General features: G+C 34.8%; 2 protein-coding genes across 4 annotated transcripts; one reads left to right on the top strand and one right to left on the bottom strand.

Annotated features, from left to right (window-relative positions):
- Positions 1–145: 145 nt before the first annotated feature.
- On the bottom strand, positions 146–15,877 carry LOC128207286 (multiple coagulation factor deficiency protein 2 homolog). Of its 3 annotated transcripts, XM_052910127.1 has the most exons (6): positions 15,551–15,863; positions 12,613–12,832; positions 12,295–12,452; positions 9,808–9,825; positions 4,470–4,575; positions 146–2,638 (listed from the first exon to the last, which is right to left on the bottom strand). In XM_052910127.1, exons 2-6 carry the CDS (start codon positions 12,825–12,827, stop codon positions 2,581–2,583), a joined length of 555 nt encoding a protein of 184 aa, XP_052766087.1. In that variant the 5' UTR covers positions 12,828–12,832; positions 15,551–15,863; the 3' UTR covers positions 146–2,580. The 3 variants fall into 3 exon arrangements, with proteins under 3 accessions (XP_052766087.1, XP_052766088.1, XP_052766089.1); XM_052910128.1 differs by lacking the exons at positions 4,470–4,575; positions 9,808–9,825 and adding an exon at positions 4,004–4,112 and having other exon boundaries at positions 15,551–15,877; XM_052910129.1 differs by lacking the exon at positions 9,808–9,825 and having other exon boundaries at positions 15,551–15,860.
- On the top strand, positions 15,557–25,705 carry LOC128207282 (TATA box-binding protein-associated factor RNA polymerase I subunit A-like). Its single transcript, XM_052910123.1, has 12 exons — positions 15,557–15,701; positions 16,984–17,086; positions 17,349–17,512; positions 18,068–18,132; positions 18,370–18,475; positions 20,040–20,184; positions 20,690–20,832; positions 21,435–21,587; positions 22,061–22,124; positions 22,425–22,530; positions 24,535–24,704; positions 25,508–25,705. The coding sequence occupies exons 1-12, from the start codon at positions 15,678–15,680 to the stop codon at positions 25,603–25,605; spliced, it is 1,341 nt and encodes a 446-aa protein (XP_052766083.1). The 5' UTR covers positions 15,557–15,677; the 3' UTR covers positions 25,606–25,705.
- Positions 25,706–25,726: the final 21 nt, after the last annotated feature.

Genomic DNA, 25,726 nt, shown 5'->3' with positions numbered 1-25,726 from the left:
TATTGAAAAAAACAACAGTAAAGCTAAAATCAAGTTTTATCAACCTGATCTTCTATAACCAATGATTGTTTTTACATTTTTGTTCACAATCATCTTTTTATCTTCTAACTTATGACTTAAAAGCCAATAAACAACAACAGAAATGTTTGTAACCAATTTTTATCTTTTAAATATATCTATCTACAATCACATATACAGACAATATAAAACAAGAAGGAAACACGACACACTTATGTATTCCAGAATGACATTGAGCAAACAAGACACATGGACAACTAAAAACACATCTTTCATCCCTGGAATGCACCGTAAGAAATGGACCGTAAGATTTTTTAAGTGTCGGAAATTATTTGGATATTTAATGCAAGTCACAAAATCACACATGTGAATGCTCAGAAAACACACTGAAGAGATGTTTTATACAGAGCTTCAAGTAAAATATTGTATATATATAACAGTATGTTATACATGCATTGCTAAAATAATAAGGAATAAAACTCATGCATGTATATGTGTGTCGGTGATTGAAATGAATATTACCAGCACCAAATATTGGAAGATTCAGATGAAAATATTAAAAAACATAAGCATGCTGTATTTCAAAATCACCAATGAATGTCTTATGTTATCAACCAGTTATATACAAGGGCTAAATTCAGCAAAATTCAGCAAAAAATGTCAAAAGCTAATGAGAAGACTTATCGCCTGATTTTAAGAACTTTAGACTTAATTTCCATTTTTAAAACCAATCGTCTATAATCAACATCTGATTTAAAATTAAAGCAGGTACAGAAAAACAGTTGTGTAATGCTGCCATCTGGTTATTTATAATAGATGCAAATGGTATCTAAACAATATATATATATACTAGTATTAATCAGTAGTCAATTGTACAAGACTAGTTATTTTTTGGTATGGTCAAAGTTAGCCAGAATCTTTATTGATTGGTCAAAACTCCTCGTGTAATAACTGTTGACCAATCAAATAGCTTCTACATGGAAACTATCCAAAATATGCTGATAAATTAACCAGTGTTATACAATTGGCTACAGCTCTCATAAACATTTACAGACTAACCCATTCATGCACAATAACAGTCTATAATAATATATCATTGAACTTTCTAGATCTAGTAAACATCAGTGGAACTTATTATCTTCTTTTAATACACAAGGGAATGAACAAAACACAATGGATTTCATCTTGAAGCACAAAACTAGTCCAATTATTTGAATATTTTATTTTAAATTGTTTTTCACTGCATAGCAATTTCTGAAAGCTGCAATACTACAAGAATTTATGGGACAAGCCCTGATGCAGCCAGTGGGTATGGGCAGACCTTTATACAATCTTAAAACAAACCAAGAAGTACATGAACTTTAGTCTACAAAAGTAGTTCAAACTGACTGTTACACTTATTTTAACCTGTTAATTGATAAATGTTTTGCAGCAATGGATAATCGTAAATTTAATTAATAATGACTGTCATCAGTGATTTATCTGACTTTCTCACAGAAAGCAACTTTTATTATCTATTTTCAGACTAGAAACAGCGCCAAAGTAAAACATGAACCCTTTACTGGTTAAAAAACAACAATAAATACAAACACAAAATATAGTACCCATAACACCAACATGTAACAAATAAGATGTAAGCTTTCAAAGATAATGTAAGAACCTCAAAATGCCACTTTTGATTCATTTTCATACAACTTGTATATTTGATTTTAATAAATGTAAAGTAAGAAATATAACTACATTAGTTCAGTTCATACAAATTAGTTTTAGTGATTCTGACGACATCAGTGAGCTGATATGAATCACTCTCGAGTCTTTTTCCCGCACAGAAACCAGTACTGATGTCCTTTTAGAGAGGTTATGAGAAATGACTCCTGGTGAGGATCGAGCCCACAATTTCTTGGGCAAGAGCCATACGCCTTAACCACTTAACCATGCTCACCTGTAAGACCGTCCGAATACCATTTGTATGAGAAGATTAAGGAATATTCTGAGAAATTGTCAGATCTATTTAAAAACATATTTTCAATGAAAAAAAACCCTCACTTACGACAACAAAAATGACTAGGTACCTAATGGAAAATCTATCAATATTGGCTTTAATGAAGTTAATATGTAAAGATATTATACTGGTAATAAATTAATCAACAAACAATCAACTGTACTCAATAATATACATGAACAATCAAAAACCATGCATCTTACTATAAATGCAACATTTGGTAATTTTTTAGTTAAGTTACTGATTAATGTGAAGTATCATTAAAAATGTGTTAACAATCACAATTAAAATCAAACTGAAAATTTTGTAAATTACACAATGTGGTTTTTACACAATGTGGTTTTTACAATTGTCTTTCATTTTTCTGTCATCAAACATGCCTGTAAGATGGCCAAAGTTTTTGGAACACTCAAGTTCCTTAACAAATTTAAAACAGGAAGTAGGAATGACCAAGTACATGTTGCAGCCTGATCTGCTAAAGATGATGAAGATTTGGTATCACACACAATGTTGAGGGATGACAAGAGATTGGGCGATGAGGTTGATTGGAGATGTAGAACCTAGCTTCCACCTCGGGCCTTACGCTGGGCTGTTACAAACTCCACGTATTCTATATAACTGAAATATACAATGCAACATGGCTTCAGGAACTGCTATAGTTAAGGGGACTGGACACCAGATGATGCAACTGCAGGAAAAAAGAAAATTGTCAAAAACTTGATTTCGTTGTGTACAGTGCATTGAATCTTAATTACTGCTGGATCACATTGCTTACGACACCTGTATCTTTCATAGTGTTTGTGAAATTCAAAATTTACCCATTTTGTCTACCACGTAAACCCAAGTTATTTCAAAAATAGCCACGGTATATTTATCTGTACTTATCACATGACTTCCACATGCTAAATATATACACTATAAACTGAGATAACATTATGTGCTATTTTTAAATGGGTAAACATAGCTTTAAGATAGCTTCAAAATATTCTTATAATCATGTGAAGTGATGTATAATTACCCTCATACTAGCTCATATTGACAATTATATGCTTGTTTTGAGGAAAATTGTTGATTTTGGGAGCATCTGGTATCTAGTCCCTTTAATGCTGCATTGTAGAATTCTATATTTGCATTTCCATCACAACTGTTATGAAAACAGCTTATATACCTACTTTACGTACAAATGAGTAAATAATTTATACTAAATAAAGTATACTGAATATATTGATCATATCCAGAACTTTAAAGTTTCGAACCATGACGTAGCTTAAGTTTTAACACCATCCTAAGTTATAATTATGAGATAAATCTATAACAATTATGTTAGACTCAGTGTTCTTATGTTTTGTATCATAAGTTATGGATGTTATAATTGAAAAAAAAAGTTCTACCATTAACCATACATGTTGAGGCATGCTGTATTTTGTACTATAGCAATAACTATTGTTAACATAATCTTACATTGTGTATGTTAGTAGACTGTCACCAGTTTGGTAAGAAAACTTTGCTAGTGACTTGTTTTCTAGTAAGTATAGTACACCTTACCGTTCACCACTACATTGTGCCAGCTTGAACACTGCCTACTGAAACGTTGCCCAGGCAAAATTGCTGAATACAAATCTACCATTGCAAAAGCAAATTACTTGTTTTCATGCCATTTCCCCACTGTGCTTCATTTCATTATTCTTCTTTTTCAAAGGAATATTTTAACAAAAGAAAATCAAACAACTTCATAAATGAAAATAACTACCAGTAATTTCAGGTGGAAAAAATCAAGGAAGTCAAACAGTACATTTGATTTTCTGCAGCATATGTACAGGTAGAATATAAATGTTGATACACCCCAAATTGTACTTTTTGTTATTCAGATGAAAGACACAATTCTCACTTCATTTCATTAAAAAAACAACAACAGGGAAATGACAGAAAGCACAATGTGTAATTGGTGTCCTGTCACCATAGTAACATGGTAGCCATGGTTACCCATCTCCATCAACATCATCCTCCTCAATAACCGCATCGACAATGTTTGCTATCATCTCATCTGTCCATGCTTTATTGAGAGCAGGGTCCTTGGGGTCATCACCATCATCTGGAAATTGGCCACACCACACTTGGTTAACAGGCTACATTTAGTGCAAACAACCTTACCTTGACCTTGAACTGACAGCTGAGTGATATTGGCAAAGATGAAATTTTGTTTATTTGTATCACCCAATCAAGTAACAAAGTACTTGAATCTTATGTACATGCTAAAGTTGCTAAAGCAAATAAAATTAGACATACAAAACATAAAGAGAAACATTTCGGATGACCAAAATTTCATCTTAGCCACCATTCTGTACGTTTTGACCAAAAAAGGACAGATGGGGATAGGGTTAAGGGGTCCAGGACAACACAGGTTCTGTTTCCTTGATGAAACCAATTCTACAAGAATCCATATACTAACCCATCATTGTTTAAATCATCCTCTTTAAGCACCATGTCTACAATATTTGCTATTTCCTCATCAGAGAACACTTTAGAGTTGGCTACTTTCTCCTCATCACCTTCTTCTAAAATATGAGAAATATGTTATAAGGCTAGAAATGATTCATCACCTTCTTCTAAAATATGAGAAATACGTTATAGGCGAGAAATGATTCTTTAAGACTTTTATCTACATCAGAGTCTGTTACTATCTGCCCTAAAACAATAATATTACATAAAAAGTTTCAATAAAAATTAGTGTAAATTGATCATTAGAAAATTATCTTCCTGTTAATAATATTTTCAGTTAAAATCATGACGAGGGCTGAACGCAATAGTGTCGTAACTCCATTTTTTTCACAAAATGATGTTTTTACATTTTTCACATGCTGTAACAGTTTTCCATCTGTCATAAAAATATTTTTGAAAAATATTGATTTTTAAGTACTTAAAATGAAAATTTGTCCAAAATACGTATCTTAATTTGACTATTTTCATTTATGCAACACTGTCGTAACTTGAGTTACATACAGTGTTGCACTGAAAACTATGCCAAGTTCCATATTAAAAAATATGCAACACTGTAGTAACTCAATGAATTTCAATAAAATGATGTCATAATAATGATGCCATAGTGCTGTGATTTCACTTTTCTCAGAAAAGAAAACAGCAACAGTAAACATTTACATGTACTTGTTAAAAATTATGAAATCCAAATAATTTTGAAGATTTATTTGCGCCACATCTGAAGATTACAGTAATTAGGTGTTTTTATTTGTTCTTTTTTTACTTATGAAATAGTCCTTATCCTGAGTTATGTATTGTAACGTGTGCTTAAAGAAGTTAAATGATTACCTTTATATTTGATATTCTGAGGCGATATAAGTTATTGCAGTAGCATCTTAAGTGCATTAAGTCTTGTCCTAAAAAAACTGACTTTTTCCATAACTTACTTATCAAACTTATAGGATATTTATGCTAGAATTTTGATAAATAAATGAGTCTTACTTACTTCTATACCATACTAGTTAAAATAGCTTGCATTTTTAATGTGGTATTGAAAATCTAATATTTGAGAAAAATGAAGACTTAAGGCTAAATATTGTGATTTGGATAAGAATTTTTGCTCCCTGAAGTTGATAAGTCTAAATGGTTGGGAATCAAATAATGCTGATTCAAATACAGTTCTTGTCAGTTTTTTGTAATCAATCTTTAGATTTCACATCATGTTCCAAGCAAAAGCTACTAGGCATCGAGGAAGCAAAGTGTTTTGTAGCAGAGGGAGACAATGTGTAGCAAATAAGTGCGCATTAGTAACATCCTATACAAATCAACCAACAAACTGGAATGAGGAAACGATGGATGTGATTTTATTTAAGGGTGACAAACTTATAGCGATGTCAATTTGAAAAGGTCATACTGGTCAACAGATGACATTCCTGATGTTCTGGACTTCGTTAACATTAACGGAGTCATGGCTCAGGAAGTGGTCACATGTATCAGACATCAGTAGTGAAGAATGTGGTTGTTTAGATGATGAGGACACAGACAGCTACATTTTTTCTAAATTAGGCAATGGCAGACTTAAATAACATTTCAGAATTCCTTCAAACATTTCATTTGAATACTTTAAGAGATGCTTTTGAAAATAATGTTAATGTTTGTAAAAGTTTGTACAATGATGATGTTACAGTTTACATCATGAATAACAGCATTGATGGGCATGATATGATGGTGATGTTGAGAGTTATGATGTTGAAGGGAGTGGTATTGATAGCAATGTTGTTGATTGGAATAATGTTGGTGGGGATGCTGTTGATGGGGTTGATGGCAATGATGTTGATGGGGGAGGTGTTAATGGTTATGATGCTGATGTGGTTGGTGGCAATGATGTTGATAGGGAAGATGTTAATGGTTATGATGTTGATGTGGTTTATGGAAATGCTGTTGATGTGGTTGATGTTAATGATTATGGTGCTGATTGGGGTGATGGCAATGATGCTGATGTTGATGATGGTCTTTTTAAGGAAGATGATGATATACCTTTGATTTATCTTGTTGACAAAGGGGAAATTTCATTAGCTTATGAAAGTCAAAGCCCAATTTAAAAACCAACCATTGTAATAAACATATTTATTAAGCTTGTGCATAAAGCAGATCATTCCAGATGCCCACCACTCCTCTTTCCTCCTACTCTCACATGACACTGCAGTTTCAAAGTCCAGGGTAGCCTTCGCAAATAAGACTAGAAATTGCTTTTTTGAAAAAGCGCTTGTCTCTCCCATTGTGTGGTCATAGGTGTAAAAAAATCAATGATGGAATTGAAATTTTTACTTATGGAATGGATAAGAACAAACATAGGGGTCATCAACTGGGCAACCTGCATACCAAGTATTAATTTCCTGTGTTCTTAAGTTATCGAGCAGATAGGAGTGTGACAGACGGACTGGTGACCAACAAATTGTTTTTCATCTGAAGGTGACTGTGACCTTGACCTACTGACCTCAAAATCAAAATCATACCAAGTATGAAGCTCCTGGGCCCAAGTGTTCATTAGTTATTCTGCGGAAACCGTTATTTTACCTCAAGGTCACCATGACTTTTGACCTACTGGCCTGAAAATCAATAGGGGTCATCTACTAGTCATTACCAACTGACATACCAAGTATGAATATCTTATGTGCAAGCATTCTTCAGTAATTAATCAGATTTTTTTCATCTGACAGTCACTGCGGTCTTTACCAGGACCTTGACCTTTGACCTATTGATCCCAATTCCAATAGGAGCCATCTACTAGTCATGACCAACTAGCATACTAAATATGAAGTTCCTGGGTGCAAATTTTCTTTAGTAATTATTGGAAAATGTTTTTCCCCTCAGGGTCACTGCAACCATGACCTCTGACCAATTGACCTTAAATCTATAGAGGTTATCTACTAGTCATAACCAATTGGCATATAAAGTATGAAGTTCCTGGATGCAAGCATTCTTTAATTATTGAGTGGAGAATGTTTTTTCACCACAACCTTGACAATTGACCACCTGATCCCAGAACTAGCATACCAAGTATGAATTCCTTGGTGCAAGCGTTCTTCAGTTATTGAGCGGAAACCGTTTCTTCACCTCAAGGTCACGGTGACCTTGACCTACTGATCTCAAAATTAATAGGAGTCATCTAGAAGTCATGACCAACAAGCATACCAAGTATGAAGTTCCTCAGGGTCTAAGCGTTCTATAGTTATTGAGCTGAAACAAAGTGTGACATACAGACTGACGGACTGACTGACGGACAGGGCAAAAGCAATATGTCTCCCCATGAATGGGGGAGACACAAAAACTTGATTGTTTTGTATTGATGCTTGAAACACATGCATTCAACACATTGTAGTCTAAAAATAGTTTTCCAAAGTCATCCGAAAAAAAAATGTTTTACTTGTTTTACTTGGTGTTATGCTGCTTTGACTAAAACATATTTTCTGGCAATGACCTAAAGTGTTTTTGAACCAGTTGAGTAGAGCTCATAGGACATGTGAACTTGTGTATATCAATAAGAACTTCCCCTTTATGGAAACAAACCAAATATTTGAAAACAATGGTCAATATTATCATTAAAAGATTCCTTTGAAGGTCATGTTTTTTATATTTTCAAAAACATTTTTGCTGATTTTTTAAAGAAATTTTATCAGGCAGTCAGATGGAATTATCAAGACATTTGCCAATTTTTGTCAGTTATATGGGAATGATTGTTATAAAGTAAAGCATATAAAATGAAAGTATTTTAGAATTGAATGACAGTATTGAGTGTGCTTAGCTTTGCGAAAATGATCTGTTTTTGAATTTATGTTTAAATCATGTATCTATTCTTTGTTAAAGTTTTAAATAAACACTGTTGTTAAATTTGAGATACAGGATGAACAAAATCTTGTTGTGAAAATTAAATACTTGAGTGATTAAATGTTCAAAAGTAATACAGTCATGTTTTGTTATGTTCTGATTTATGCTTCATTGTTTTAAGGATCATTATAAAAGCCTGACCCTTTCCCATTATTTAGGTGTAAAGTTAGACCTCTATTCAACTCAAATAACGAGCATTTTCAAACATGATGCACTATGGGTTGTAATAATAATTATCATAATTATATATTTGTTCATTAGTGTTTAGTTATTAACCATATTTCTCATTGATAATGACAAAAATAAAAAGTGCTACAGTGTTGCATAAATATATTTTCTCAAATTGAAATAATATCAGGTGGAAAACTGTCGTAAGTCAAGTTACGACACTGTTGCATAAATATATACTTTGATGAAATCTGACTTTTGAGGTGGAAAACTGTAGTAAGTCAAATTTTCATCAAATTCATCTTTTGTGTTCAATGTTTGAAGAAAATATATTTTTTGGTTTAAAACTATCATACAGTACAAAATTGTTATGTTCAAATACTTTAAATATATCCAACACATATAAATTAAGAAAGTTTTTTCCTTCTCCTGAACAATTTTGAAAAATGGAGTTACGACAGTATTGGGTTGAGCCCTCGATGATGTGAATCTAACCTATAAATATATAAATCTTGTCAAAGCATGCTCCATACGTTCAAACTTTGAGTGAATAGATTCATACTCTTTATCAAAATGTTAAGCAATAGGATTATAATGACAAAATCGTTAATATAAATCTAATACCAAAATTGAACCTCCTTATCTTCTAAAATAGAAATAATAATGAGTATCAAAGTTTTTCCATGGCTTCTTTACATGTACAAGTGTGACCAAACCTTGCAATATGACCTGCTGAATCTCTATGGTTATCACACAAAAACATAAAAACACATAAAAACAACATAAAAGAGGGCAAACTATCTCTATTAACCATAAATTATTCACCAAATATTACCAACATCTTTCATGATGCCCGACTGTCCATCATAACAAGCCATAACGGTGATAATGCCAGTTTCTTTATAAGGCATAATGCATTGATTTGTTCAGCATCTAGCTGTGAGAATACACAACCTCCTGCTATTGGCTAGCTGTGAACAAATGGCTAGCTTTCAAAGCCTGTTTTCTGTCCCATGGTCCTCCCACTGTGTTTAATGAGCCCATACTTGTGATTACTACTAGTTAAGGCTTGTTAAGGCTTCTTAGGAAGGCGCTGAATTTTCAAGGGATGATTGAAGATGAATTAAATTATTTGGTTTGATATAGAGAGAGGTAACATAGTACTTAACTTATTCTTAAACACCCTTCCAAATCAAAGCTTTCAAAAAAACAAAATAAAAGCAGACTTTCCAACCTATAATGTGATCATACCATACCTGCTGTCTTACTTTTAGCTACATGCAATACACAAATAAAATAATCTCAAAATCAGGGGGATGAAAAAATGCTTTAAGATACAAATTTAACAGGCAGGTTTGTTTTTTTTAACTCAAATCATTTTAACATTGTTATTTGAAATACTTATAACAATGCTGTCTGATGTTTTTTTCAACTGTTTTAAATGACAGTACTTTCTTGGAAGACTTCTATAAAAGTGGTATCTACTTTTCAATTTCAACTTTAAAGATGACAATAATTTTTGGATGCTATTCTGAGGAAACCCCGCAGGCACGGTACAAAGAATAGGCAACGTAGCGCGAGATATCAAGTCTCATGGGACCCTGCTATTTGATCACGAGCAATCAAGCGGGGTGACCATCATGTTAATTGAAAGGAATTCACATCAGACAATTAGGAAATGGAGATTTGTTGTTATTGTGGTCACATAATGGCCTGTAGAGAGCCATATTGGAGCGACAAATTCTGCTCATACATGTGGCGTGCAGCACGCTTGTTTCGAGAGGTCTCTTCTTGCCTCATGGCGGCATGGCCAGATATGAATGTTAAACAGACGGGTTCTACGTAGCTTTTTTTGACCAGCTGTTACAGTCAGAAGATATAAAGGCCAGTCTTCCTTATTTAGATAACTAGCCCTTCTACATGTATCAAAGTAACAGTCCTAGATGGCAATCACCATCATAATACAACAGTGCTCCAGCCAGGATTTGAAAAGGGCAGGGTGGAGTTTTGAAAAGGGCAAACTACATGAGTCGTGAAGGGGCGATTGGTGGTGGTTGTGGGAGGGGTCCACCCCTGTCACAATGGGTTTTTTTTAGGGGGGGGGGGGTCTCCACCTCGAATTTGTTCTGTGTTCATACTCAGTTTAAATCATTTTCCATGATTTCCAGACTTGAACAAAAAAAGTTTGTTTTTTTCTCCAAATTTGGAAGGGTGTGTTTGAATATCAAAATTAAAATTTCTCTTTTTGTCTGTGGTAGTATGATTGTACTTGTCTGGAGTCTTCTCTAGTGCAATGTCACATTTTTCTGCAAAATATCATGTAAAATGAAGAAAAAAAACAAAGACAGTTGAAGCAATCAAATAAATAAATAAATACACAAAAAAAAACAAATATGTAGGGGACGAATCTTAGTTTGGTACGATCAGGATTGGGTACGAATGTTACATTCAGCCTGGCTGTTTTTTTAATTGTCTTTGGTAGAATAATGATTAATATGCTAATGTTTTAAAATAAAATGACAATAAAAATCACTGCCCTTGCTTTAAAAATCACTTATAAAACATGGAACATTGATAAAATAACTCCGAAATTCGTTCTGACAAAATGGCGGTTTCGGCGAATTTTGACATGATCGTAACAATGATAGGTAAACAGTACATAAAGCATCGACATATATTTGTGGGTTACAATGAAATTTTTATCATGAATATTTTACAAATAAACTTTAAAAAACATTTACTGAAATAGTGATGTATTTGATTGTGTTAGCGCCACCTTTGTTATGTTTACAAATCGGCAGTGACCGTCTGCTTCAAATTAACAATTTTTAAATGGCGATTTTCGTCAGTACAATACAATTAACAATTATTTTTAAAGATTTAATTGTGTTTGACAACCTTTTTGACCATCCCTTCACATTTTCTATCGCATTTTACGAACTTTAATCATTAAATGAACGAATTCTCAATGTATATTCTGATTGGCTGACATTCAATATCTCCGCCTTCTGCCGATGTTTCCCTATTTGTCTCTTCTTAATTATTGGATTAGAAGATGACCGATTATGAATACACTGGTCGTCTGCTCACTACACAATTAGCTGTCATATGACTTGGACAAGGCACATTGGAAGATGAAAGGGCAGTACGGCATATTTTAAGCAGTCAATGGGGGCATGGTGACACCTAGCGGGAACACTACTATCATAAGTATTACGTAATTTGTCTCAATTATGACAGCGGATTAAGGGCTGTCGATATTTTATAATGATTTCAATAGTAAAAAGGGCACTAACAGGATAATTGGTGCTAACAGAGCATTTGTGAAAAGGGCACTACTCAAAAAGGGGGCAGGGCGGTAAGAAAAGGGGCACGGGCGCTGCGCCATTGAAAAACCGGCTATCTGGAGCACTGTACAACATTAACAACAGCAAAACAACAACAATAAAAACAACAATAATGCACATGCCTATAGGAAATTTAGGAAGTTTAAATTTCATTTTTGTGGTATTTTAGCCAACTGAAGGTATTGGTCAAGGATTATTAAAACATCATCTACTTAATACTTTTCCCTTTGATAATTCAGCAACTGTATTTTACCTTTTATCTGAAATAAACTGTTATGAGACATATCCCTGACAACACTTTTGGCTCTGATTGTCCAATTTCTTTTCATAAACAAAATGTTCAACAACAGCTATACAGCAGTAACCCTATACTTCCTGTCTGACCCAAAGTCTCACCTTCATGGAAGTGGGTTATAGCCTTGGTGATCTCCACACCGTCCAGCTTGTTGTTGCCATCGTAGTCATGAAGCTTGAAGTAGTGGAACTCCAGCTCTTCATCAGACATCTCCTCCTTTGGTTTTTCCACTACATCCTTCAGATGCTCCTTGATATGCCTGCAAAAACAAATAAACCAATTTATCACCGTTATCAACATTTCAATTCACAATTTTATTTTGACATGCAAGTTAAGCTAAATAATAGCAATCCCAAAATGTTCAGAAATGTCTGATTTTGCTTACAATTACCTGGAAGAAAAACAATTTAATCACTCACTCTGCCTCATGAGAGTTAACCCCAAACTGTTGGGGTTGTCCATGACCTCCATGACCTCCATGCTGCTGCTGCTGATGTTGTCCATGCTGAGGCTGGCCCTGCTGCATGTTCTGTACAGGAGGGGGAATGCCTGGGGGATGGGCTCCCTGGCAGGAAATATAACCCACCAATAACCCCATAACTACAACTACAGCAGTTGTCTCTCTTGCTGACATGGTCTCTGAAAATAAAGGGGGAACACTATTAGACAAACAGTGGCACACATTATCTTTGTACTAAAACATTGTTCTTAAATAACCAAGTGCTTCTATAAGACAACTGCTGGTACAGTGTCCAAGGTTGTCTGTCTAATGATTTAAGAATTGAAAACTGACCCCCATCTCTCCTGAAATACTAGTATGTGTATGCACACACAATTTAAGGTGTCCTGGTAACAATAAAGACCTAATTTTGTAAACTAAATAGTGGTTTCAAAAGATAAAGGTATTTTTCTGCCATATTTTGCTTTATAATATCAACACAAGAAGTTAAAATGTGATGTGAATTGTCTGACTCAATGAAACGTGAAAAAGTAAAACAGTATAATATAATTAAAGAATCACATAAAATTTAGAACGGCACTGATAACTGTTCAAAACTTTGCACCATAAAAACTCTCAATGCAGGGTTCTCAATAAGTTTTAATTGTTCCATCTCAAATTGTAAAGCAGCCAATCAGTTTCTACTTAAAATTCACTAATTTTACCAAATTTGAACGGTCCATTTTGGCCAGCACCCAGCTGTTATTGAGAACACTGTCAATGTGGTCTCTTATATATAATAAAAACTAAACTTGTGTCCAACAGGGCTCTCACTAGGCTGAAAATTTTGGGAGAAGTGACTTCTCCCTTCAGTCAATTTAGGGAGAAGTGGGGAGACTTTAGGGAGAAGTGATACTTTTTATAACACCTGATACAAAAACTATGCGATACCACACACCTCAGTTTATATTCACATTCAAATTGATTGCTATAACTATATAAAATGTTCATAAAATAATGTATCATTTTTGGCTCAGCAAAAGTGTATTTGTCAATGTCACATAGTTTATCTCCAAATAGCATCTAAAATGAACCAAAAAAATACATCTAAGGATTTGAAATAATCATAATGACCTCATAAATGAACTGTCAATAAAGTAGGGGGACGAATCTTGTTTTGGTACGTTCGGGATAGGGTACGAATGTCACATTCAGCTGTGCTGTTATTTACTTGTCTCTGGCTAAATAATTTTAATTATGCTGACATTTAAGAACCAAATGACATTTAAATCAGTGTCCTTGATGAAAAATTTACCAATACATAATGGGAAGTTGAAAAATTAACTCGGAAAATTGTTCTGACAAAATGGCGATCTCGCCGATTTTTTTTTTTACATCGTAACTGTGACAGGATAAAATTACTGTAAGTAAACTCTACATACAGCAATTTTTTTTAATTTTTTTGTGTTTACAAATCATTTTTCATCATGAACATTTCACTAAAACCAATCAAATATTTGGTGATACGTCATGTTATTGATTTTCTTAGCGCCTACTTGCCGATGGCCCGAGATGGCTATGGCCGTCAAAAGCAACAATGTTTAAATGTCTTGCATTGTTTGTTCAATACATATATTAATTACTTTTTAACTTAAATTAATGCTTGACACGATATTTCATAATTATGTCTCCAATTGTATCTCATTTTAACGAACTTATATCATTTGATCAGGGTCTTCTGAATGTACATTCTGATTGGTTAACTTTCAATAGCTCCGCCTACTGGCGATGTTTTGGTAATTGGATGACACGGCCCAATTATCGGATTAGGAGATTACCAATTTGTATGAATTATTGTGATGTTTTGACTAATGGGACATTGGCCAAATACTCGCTGATTGACAGATTTACAATGTGCTAAAATTTTCGGCGAAGTCAATGTCGCTTTGATGATACAAATGGGCGAAGTCTGGGAATTTTAGGCGACCACGTCGCCCAAGTCGCCCCCTCTCCAGAGCCCTGGTCCAAAAAACAAAATCACTAATATACAATATTAAATAAATTACAAAACAATCTATTATTGTCATGAAAAACATGAAAAAGAAAAGAACTGAGTGTGAGGCTCTGGTGTCTGCTTAAACCGTATCACATACACGCAGCTGTCGAAAGAGGGGGAAATGGGCAGTGTTTTTACCTTCCAGACAGCCCACAGTGCCGAGTGAATGCGGTGTTTTTGTTTTCGCGCAGAAAATAGTGGGGAACAGACGTTACCTAGGATGTCTCTGGATGATGGGGCATTTCACCAGCAGTTTGTCCTCACGCAGGACAGGGATTTTACCAAAAATTGGCTACACCGAAAGTCAAAGCCCCTGCTACTCCCTAGAGCTGGGGAGTGGGGGGCTGTGCTTACAATTGATTGGTGCATAACTGGGTAGTTCAGTCTTGCTGATACACACTAGATTGATTTAAAGTAAATGTTTTTAGCCATTTTAAGTGGACATGTCTCAAGAAAACCAAAGTCAAAGGAGGCTAGCCTGGCACTTTATCCCTAGCCACCACCATAACTTATTAATCATAAACTGATAAAGAATAGCTTTGGAAAATAAAATAACTTGTACAGTATGTTGGATGTAAACCATTATTTGAATGCATTTATATAATAAAAGCTCTATTCAAAGTGAATCGTTATTCAACTTTATATGTTCTATAACTAATTTCAACATACCTAACGTATGTGTTATAAGCATTTATGTTATAAATTTCTGCATTATCCGAATTTTTGAACATTTCAGGTACTATGCCACTTTTAAATAAACACGAACATAAATGTGATATTGCGACACCAAATAAAATTTTACCCTGTAAACTAAACAAAAGTGAAAGAATATCATTTAAGTAGCACACTTCGCAACATTTACCTTACTGATGAGAAGAATTTTAACAAAATTCAATAATTATCAACAATCTGTTTGATGAGGTGTCACTCGCACCGCTTGAATACTCTTCCGTGAAGAAGTTAGTACGGGAATAATATTATCGAGAAACATGGAGCAAAGCTTTCAGAAAATTGTGTGTTTGTAATGAAAAATGACGTGTGATAATACATCCTGCATCATTTCTGTTTAATAATTGTGTTCTTATTTATTATGTTTTTAATTTTCAGATGATAGTTTAACTAACATTTTAGAATTCACTTTCTAACAGTTGCAGGTCAAAACGTACCAGGTCAAAACGTCCTATTGTCAAGACGTCCACTATTTGGTTTAAACGTCCCCATGAAAACGTCCCTAGCAAGATTCAAAACGTTCCCATCTATTTAAAATTAGACATATATATTTTAAATGTTACTTAATAGTATAAATGTTTTTTTTCATACTATGAACCATTCTATTATCAACTAGAAAATGTGAAACAACTGTTGGTTCAAATCCGAAGAGGATACAAATCGATGATAAATAGAAATCACGCTTCTATTTATCAATATCTTGAACTATAGTCAACATAAATGTGAGGCCTCAAAGATAGGCATGTGCCCTGTGACATCATACCACACATGCTACATTTCAACTTAAGGCATATTAGAACATTGAATTGCCTTTCTTTTTTTTTAAATATTTAACGAAACAAGATGAAACTTCACAAGTGTTGCTACCGCAAGCCTTTGTATTGATCTAGATTTTTGAATAATAGAACACCGTTAAAAAATGGTTGTTTTAACAGGTGTTCTGGATTTGTATCCTCTTCGGATTTGATTTACTGCAAGACCAATTATTTTGGCAAGGACCAATAAGATCAATTAAGAAAAGTGTTAGCACTTAATTGCAATGCTCTGGGCAGGAATTATATTTTCTCCAAAACCTTATGCTTAAGTCAGACCTTTAGGTCATCCCAAGCCAAGAGGAAGGGGGAGTCCACCCAGCTGTTTAATTTAGTCATGACTGTCCAATGTGAACCGTACACAGCTTATTTGGGTACAATCAGATTCAAACCAGTAAGGGGCTTATAATGGACTGTTGCATTTTGTTTTAAGGTTAAAAGGCCCAGCACAGCCTAAATGGGGCTCATAAGATTGAAGGGATCTGTACAGCCCTATACAACTCCCACTACTGTCTGCTCGCTTCTACTGGCCCAAACCTGTCATGGCGTCCATATTAGTCTAAAAATATAAAAGTATTGAGCAATGGTTGTCATGTTTTGGGCCCTTAAGGTATCATCTGACACTGGCAGAATAAATATAAATACATTTCCTTGTGCTACATTTTGTTCTTATGGCTTTTATGCAGATGCATAAACATCACTTTTTGTACAGATCTAAATAAATTATACATTTATTAAATGTTAATTATTTCAGGAAGAGATGTGTGCCTTGTTGAGGAATGAACCAGGCCCAGCATTGGATTGGATTTCAAAAGTCACTCAAGACTTCGCTGATATAGATCCTTTCACTCGCTATGGTAAATTTCCTAGGTTATTATATTGCTTGAAGCTGTAGAGCTGTAAACATTATCCTGATTGGAGCCTTTGCTATAACTCAAAATCTGTTTGAAATATTGAAATGTAACTTGGTACACATGTTGCAGGGTAAAATATGTGTAGCAAGGCCCATGAGTGTGGTTTTAATTATGGTCAAATTATGTACCTTGTTGGCCTAATAAAATAGACAAGTGTTGATGTAATTTCGCTCTTGTTTCATGACTTCTCATGCCTTTTTTGAAGGGTTTATGGATGCAAAGGAGAAGCAAAGAACTCCTGTGCCAATCCTACAGAAGGTTTTTTACTTGCTTCACGAATGCTTGCTCAACCAACGCTGGCCATGCAGTCTAGATATACTGCAGAAACTATGCAGCATCCCTGCAGGATCTTCATCCACCATATGGAAGGTATCATTTGGGCTTGTACTAATGAAACAATTTCACTCATTTTCGTACCTAAGTCATTTCATTCTTATAATTAGGATAAAGTAAATCATTGATTGCAGTATATTTTTTTGGAGATATACCCCTGCTTACATCAACAACAAAAATATCAACATAACTCATGTTTGCCAATCCCATACAGTTGATGAAAGTTTATCATAACGTATTCTTTTTAGTAAACAACCAGAAATGATTGATACAAAGCATATGTTTACATTTTGATTATTGTAAGGACTGGAGACATCAACGGTCTATGTTGTCTGAGAATGAGTCATTTACAGCAAACCTAGGGAATTGTATATAAAAATGGTTGCCTGTGTCAGGAACCAGCATTATAATATCATTCAAGGCCCATAACTCTGGCTTATATATGTCAAGTTGTCAGGTTATGCCCCTTGATTGACTTAAACAAACAACAGATGTGCTCCGCAGCACTTTTCTTCTATATTTATAATATATCTGCATAGGTAGAAAAAGAATTCCAATGAAATAATTCCATTGTATGTTGTGTTATTGCAGGTTGGGTCTGAGTTGCTGGCCATGCATGGGAGTGAGAACAGGGATCTCCTTCAACAGCTGTACAAGTAAATCCTCCTGCTTTAAGCTGTCATCATACAGTCCATTGTAACCTACAGTTACGTGTATCGCCCTTCTGTTACAATAAAAAGTTGGGAGTTTAAGATTACTGATTAAAGAGGAATTGATTGATATTAGCATGTTTAGCAATTCCAAAAAATCCTGATTTTATCATTCACATAGGATATATTTAGATGGTTAATTTTGGGTTCAACTTAACTAAAAGTTTTAATTGAATTTCACAGCAAAATGAAGGTTCTAGCAGACATAAACAGCCAACAGGTTGCCATAGAGTTTGCCATTTACCTTCTGTACATCGGAGAAAAGGATGAGGCTATTAATATATTTCAGGTCAGTAAACCTAAGTCCAACTTGTTGTACCTATAATCTTGATGTATGTTTATGCTGGGGAAAGATAGCTGAGTACAAACATCTGTCATGAATTATGTCTCTGTATATATATTCATATTTAAAGCGCTCAGATTCATATAGTATATTTGACAGAAAATCCACGTTATTAAATCCTTTTGTGTCAAGGGAGAAAATGACATAAAAGCCACATATGTTTTTTAACCAGGTTTTCACAAAGTGTAACCAGGTTATTAGAATGGCGAACATCGTTGTTCGGGCGGCTGGGCGGCGTCAAACTCACCTATGAAACAGAATAACTTTAGTAAGGGTTGACATATCTTGACCAAACTTGGTCTATAGAAAGAGTTTATGGGTACCTTTCATGGGATTGCATTTGGGGTCCCTAGGGTCAAGGTCAAGGTCACTGAAACTAAAAATAGAAAAACGGTTGAAACTGAATAACTTTAGTTAGGGATGACATATCTTGACTAAACTTGGTCAATAGGAAGAGTTTATGGAGACCTTTCATGGGATTGTGTTTGGAGTCCCTAGGGTCAAGGTTAAGGTCACTGTTACTAAAAAAGGAAAAACAGATGAAACTGAATTTCTTTAGTTAGGGTTGACATTATCTTGACCAAACTTGGTCTATAGGAAGAGTTTATGGATACCTTTCATGGGATTGCATTTGGGGTCCCTAGGGTCAAGGTCACTGTTACTAAAAATAGAAAAAGGGTTGAAACTAAATAACTTTAGTTAGGGATGACATATCTTGACTAAACTTGGTGTACAGGAAGAGTTTATAGATATATTTCATGGGATTGCGTTTGGGGTCCCTAGGGTCAAGGTCACTGTTACTAAAAATAGAAAAACAGTTGAAACTGAATAACTTTAGTTAGGGTTGACATATCTTGACCAAACTTGGTATAAAGGAAGAGTTTATGGATACCTTTCAATGGATTGCATTTGGGGTCCATAGGGTCAAGGTGACTGTTACTAAAAATAGAAAACAGACACAGGCTGAAGTTCTTCTGTCAATCATTAAAAACCTGGTTTCGTCGCATTGCGGCATTTCTTGTTTTAATATAGCAAGATACCAGGGTTTTTATATTTAGATTTCTGGTATTCTTAACAACACACCTTAGGCTGTGTGTACTTGATTTAGGTCAAAATGACCTCTGCATATTCCTGTAAGATTGCTATCTTACGATATAAATTATACTTTGTTTTGCAAAGGTTTGACCTCTGTCATAATTATAAACATAGTTGCTTTGTCATGGAAGTATAAAAGTAAATTCAACGAACAACCATTGTATACATGAAAGGATTTTTATAGGTGCTTTTATTCACCAAAAGCTTTATTCCCAATACTAGTATATGTAGAGTTGTTTTCTTTTCTTTTTTAATGATACATTAATAAATCATAATTGTAAGATTTGCTAAATGTTACAGTCCTTGACGATGTTGAAGAAAACTTAAACTCATAAGGATTTCATCACTTTGGTAACTAGAACAGTATAAGTTTAAGCAATGTTCTAATTTGGCCATGTTGTTCCATTTAACCTAGGAGCACATATCTATAGTTGGTAAGAGCCAGAATGTTGAGGGACTGGATGAGAAACTGCGAAAAGCATACCTGGGCCTCGTGTGGTATGTCGAGTGGCGGAGTTATCAGCAGAAGATACAGCAGTGTGAGCAGGACAAGGTTGATGGTGGGTGTTCAGCTTGAAACACCTTAGAGTTGTTTCACACTAAAAACCATTGATTTTGCTGCATTTATTTCTATTTTGAGTGGAACTTCTGTACATGTAAAATTAGACCCCACAAAAATATCGGAACTTTTTTAGTTAAAATTAAATTTTGATCACTAAGTTCATTAAAAGAAGACTTAAAGACATTAATGTGGCTGCCATAAAGAAAGGCTTTGATTATCATTTTACAAATTAGTTGATTTATAACCAAAACATTTTAAATTGTTAATCAATGCATTTGCTGAATATTTTAAAAGCATCTAAATTCTGTATACATGTTTATATATACCTACAAGATTATCACCCACGGGCCTATGTATATAAACATATAGCAAAAACAAGAGTTTTTACCAGGCCATCTTGATCCGAGCTTATTTAGGGCTTTTGCTAATTCCATTTCTATTTAAGGTATCTTCTGTTGAAATTTGCCTTATATAATTATGTGATTTTAATGAATATGTTTCAGGTAAAGGAAGTCAGGATATTCACTCAAGTCTTCTAAACTATGAAATGCAGACAAGCAACTATGCAAAAAAGGCTCTACAGTGTTTTGATGCCCTGAATGGAGTTCCAGGCGTTTGGGATATATTTATTCTGAAACATGTTGAGGTTAGTTTGTCAATTGTTGACTTTCTTTAAGTTGTAATAGTTCTACAGCTCACTGTAAAGTAAAATGAAATGATAATGCTACAACAGTTGATATGAGCGTTTTGTTTAACATATCCTTACTTATTGTTATATTTAAGCTACATTATTAAACATCCATTTGAAAAATGGTAAATTTGATTGGCTCACCGAAGACAAGCAAATCTTTTTCACCAAAGATTTTAGCACTATAGTTTGATAAACTTTCATCTGATTTTTATCAAATTTGGTTGCAATGTTGTTGGAAACAAAATCTTGAAAACCAGCCTGATCATTGACCTTTTCTGCTCTTTATCTTGAAAATTACTTATCCAATCTTTACCAAATTTGTGACTCTGATAATTGGCGTACTGTTTTAGATATGTTTGATATATGGCCTGGTTGTTTTAGTGATTCCTGAGTTGTCAAAACATTGACCAAATTGACAATTATTGATTTCAATGAATATCCCGAACCAGTTTGACATCCATTTCCTGAAAGTGTCTGTACTTATGGCTCCTTTGTGGGCATATCTTGTTCTGCCTCACAGTGTTCTTCTATGATACATCACACCATGCATGTTTTAGGTTTTGGTTTCCATGGAGGGGGTTGAGGCAGGAGAGGCCCTTCTACAGGGCTACTTGGAGGCCCGACCAGATAACCTTCACCCTCACAAGTACATGTACCAGTTTCTCCTCACTTACAATTCACACCAGGAGAAGCTGCTCAACATACTCAAGGTAGGTTAACTATTCTTGGTGGTATTTGAGAATACTTACCACAAATATTCACTTCATAAAACACATGTCAGATGAAAAAATCGGGCTACTAACTGATAGGTGAAGGTCACACTTTCAGGTCAATAGTCTGAATACATCATGTGTCCAACCTGCATAAGTTTTCTTAAAATAATTTGACTTGAAATATAATGTGTTAAATGTAGCAATCAAGGCAGATTCCACACAGGCTTTTGTTTGGAACATGAGCCATCATACAAATAAAGTTATTTTCATATAATATACAATGTAGGTTGAACACTAATTAAAATGTTAGTTCAATTATATTTTTTTAAATGAAGAAACTTATGTAAAGGGTAATTATATTGCAGCTGCATATACTTTAAGTTTTGTAAAATCAAATGAGTCCGCTCAATTAATAAACTGTCCATCTCAAGAGTCAAAATGTGGTAGATAATTTATTTATTTTTCCTCAGAAAATTGCCACCCTTTCTCCATCAGATGCGCTTGTTATAGAGCTGTGTAAGAGACTACCCCCAGGTGAGCTAGGAACATAACTGTTACTGCTTTCATAGAATGTAAAAATGTGTGAGGGAACTTGTCCAATCAATACCATGATGACTGCATGTCTTTGAAGCTTGACCACCAAAATGAAAACCTTGGGGTTGGATTTTCTTATACCATTGCAAAAACAGACAGTGATTAATTTCTGATTTGGATTGAACAGAATGTGACTCTATATTTATGTAACAATACCTTTCAGATGTTATATTGTTCACCTTTACAATAAAATTATTATTTATTTTGTAGATATAACACCAAGGTTTCCTTATATTGCAGAATCTCAGATAGGCCATCTCTTCCAGCTATTGGACTACGCTGTGTGGCAGAATGACCTGTCACCATGGCAACAGCTGATCAACTGCCTGGAACACCTGCTATACAGGTATAGGTCAGGGGGATTAGAATTTTTGAAATTTGAAATTTCTCATTTTAGTATGGTATATGTTATTAACTTGTTCATTGACTGGTTGGTATTAATACATTATCATTTACAAGTCAATTGTGACATTTAAGCATAGAAATATTATAGTTTATCCTTATAAAGAAATAAACACAATGCTGGTTGTCACTCAACAATCCAATAGACAAGAACATGGATTACTCGCCATTACACTCATCCATCCATATCCTCATAAATATCCCTTGTTACACCTCCATCCATAACCTCATAGATACACCTTTTTACACCTCCATCCATAGCATCATAGATACACTTTTTACACCTCCATCCATAACCTCATAGATACGCCTTTTTACACCTCCATCCATAGCATCATAGATACGCCTTTTTACACCTCCATCCATAGCATCATAGATACACTTTTTACACCTCCATCCATAACCTCATAGATACACTTTTTACACCTCCATCCATAGCATCATAGATACGCCTTTTTACACCTCCATCCATAGCATCATAGATACGCCTTTTTACACCTCCATCCATAGCATCATAGATACACCTTTTTACACCTCCATCCATAGCATCATAGATACGCCATTTTACACCTCCATCCATAACCTCATAGATACGCCTTTTTACACCTCCATCCATAGCATCATAGATACGCCTTTTTACACCTCCATCCATAGCATCATAGATACGCCATTTTACATTTTTACACCTCCATCCATAGCATCATAGATACGCCTTTTTACACCTCCATCCATACCCTCATAGATACGCCATTTTACACCTCCATCCATAACCTCATAGATACGCCTTTTTACACCTCCATCCATAGCATCATAGATACGCCATTTTACACCTCCATCCATAGCATCATAGATACGCCTTTTTACACCTCCATCCATAGCATCATAGATACGCCTTTTTACACCTCCATCCATAGCATCATAGATACACTTTTTACACCTCCATCCATAACCTCATAGATACACTTTTTACACCTCCATCCATAGCATCATAGATACGCCTTTTTACACCTCCATCCATAGCATCATAGATACGCCTTTTTACACCTCCATCCATAGCATCATAGATACACCTTTTTACACCTCCATCCATAGCATCATAGATACGCCTTGTTACACCTCCATCCATAACCTCATAGATACGCCTTTTTACACCTCCATCCATAGCATCATAGATACGCCTTTTTACACCTCCATCCATAGCATCATAGATACGCCTTTTTACACCTCCATCCATAGCATCATAGATACGCCTTTTTACACCTCCATCCATAACCTCATAGATACGCCATTTTACACCTCCATCCATAACCTCATAGATACGCCTTTTTACACCTCCATCCATAGCATCATAGATACGCCTTTTTACACCTCCATCCGTAGAATCATGGATACGCCTTTTTACACCTCCATCCATAGCATCATGGATACACCTTTTTACACCTCCATCCATAGCATCATAGATAAGCCTTGTTACACCTCCATCCATAACATCATGGATACACCTTTTTACACCTCCATCCATAGCATCATAGATACGCCTTTTTACACCTCCATCCATAGCATCATAGATACACCTTTTTACACCTCCATCCATAGCATCATAGATACGCCTTGTTACACCTCCATCCATAGCATCATAGATACGCCTTGTTACACCCCTTTCCATAGCATCATAAATATGCCTTGTTACAGTTGGCCATAACTAAAATCATTCAAGGGGTTCACTTGAAATAATAGTCAAGTAAAGTGCCTTTATTGACTGGAATAAAAATTAAAATAAATAAAATGAGATGAGCATTGCCAATAGCTTCTTGTGAGCTTAAGAAATAAATATTTTATAATGAAATCAGGATGGAATATGTACTGCATGAGAAATGGAACATTTTTAGTTGATTTTTAAGTGACTGTATAAACTATTGTCACAAAACCCCAACATTTCATAAAACAGGAAAGAGGGCGTTGCAGAGGGTCAGCGCGCTGTAGCAGACTGCTGGTCCGAGAGGAAATCCTGGTGGCCAGCGTATCACTTCAGCCGTCACATGGCCAGCCAGGGGGGAACACATGATCTAACTCTACTGAAGCTCAAGGCCACCGCTGCTTCATGCCTCATAGGACAAGGTGATTACTTCATTAGGCTGCATAAACCTCTTGAAACATTTCCTTCTTGATCATTTTATAATCTCAAATTTTCATTAGGAGATTTCAAAAACATTTGCTGATGTTATTAGTTAGTTTCAATGATGGCCATTGCTCAAATACCCTTAAAGATATTAACATGAAACTGAGTTCACATATTGCCAGTGAAAACCCCACACAATCATCATGTTTATCAAGGTCAACTTTAATAGTTTTGAGTTATGCCCATCTGGAAAAACAACCACCAAACAAGAAACATTAACTGTGAGGTTCTTCTTTATAATCACAACCTTCATGATTGTAACATCGATAAAAACTCATCTTTTGAAGGAATTATATGACATGAACATTGAAGTACTGCGCACGGTGATTTATGTTAACTGCCACACATATGCTATAAGAAAGGTGATTATTGAATGTAATTTTACAAAAAAGAGTATTTTTAAAAAATAATTATTCAAATAATTAAGATCATTGTAAATCTTTGGTTTCTGGCCTTGTCCAATCAGCTTCTCAATGTTTGTTTAGCTGAGCAGATACAATCAGCTTGTTTTATTTTTACCATATTCACATATAGTTTGTCACGTCACAGGATTTTGGCACAAAAGTCAGAAGCCATGACTGTATTTGGGAAAGAAATCAGTTTTGCACTCAGAATAATGTAAACTGCAATGAACTGTGTATAACTAACTCACTTTATGCCAAACATTTTGTGATGGGACACTAACATTGCTTTAAGTTCCACTGAGGTTTAATCAAACTGTTTTGAATATTATAAATTGCAGGTTGTGAGTTCACCAAGCTATGCTATGCCAGGTTGACCCCTGATGAGAGTGAAGCTGTGTCTAGGACTTCACTCTGGAATACAGACTTTGTCACCTGAACCAGCAAGACAGAATAACTTGGAAACTCTTATTACCAATACAAGTATATCTGAAAAGATAGCTGTGATCAAACATGCTCATGCATACATAAGGACAGCCAGAACTTTTGCCACTGTTTTT

Source organism: Mya arenaria, chromosome 11, assembly GCF_026914265.1.
Source record: "Mya arenaria isolate MELC-2E11 chromosome 11, ASM2691426v1".
Classification (NCBI taxonomy): Eukaryota; Metazoa; Mollusca; class Bivalvia; order Myida; family Myidae; genus Mya; species Mya arenaria.
This window is presented reverse-complemented; position numbering and strand designations above follow the sequence as displayed.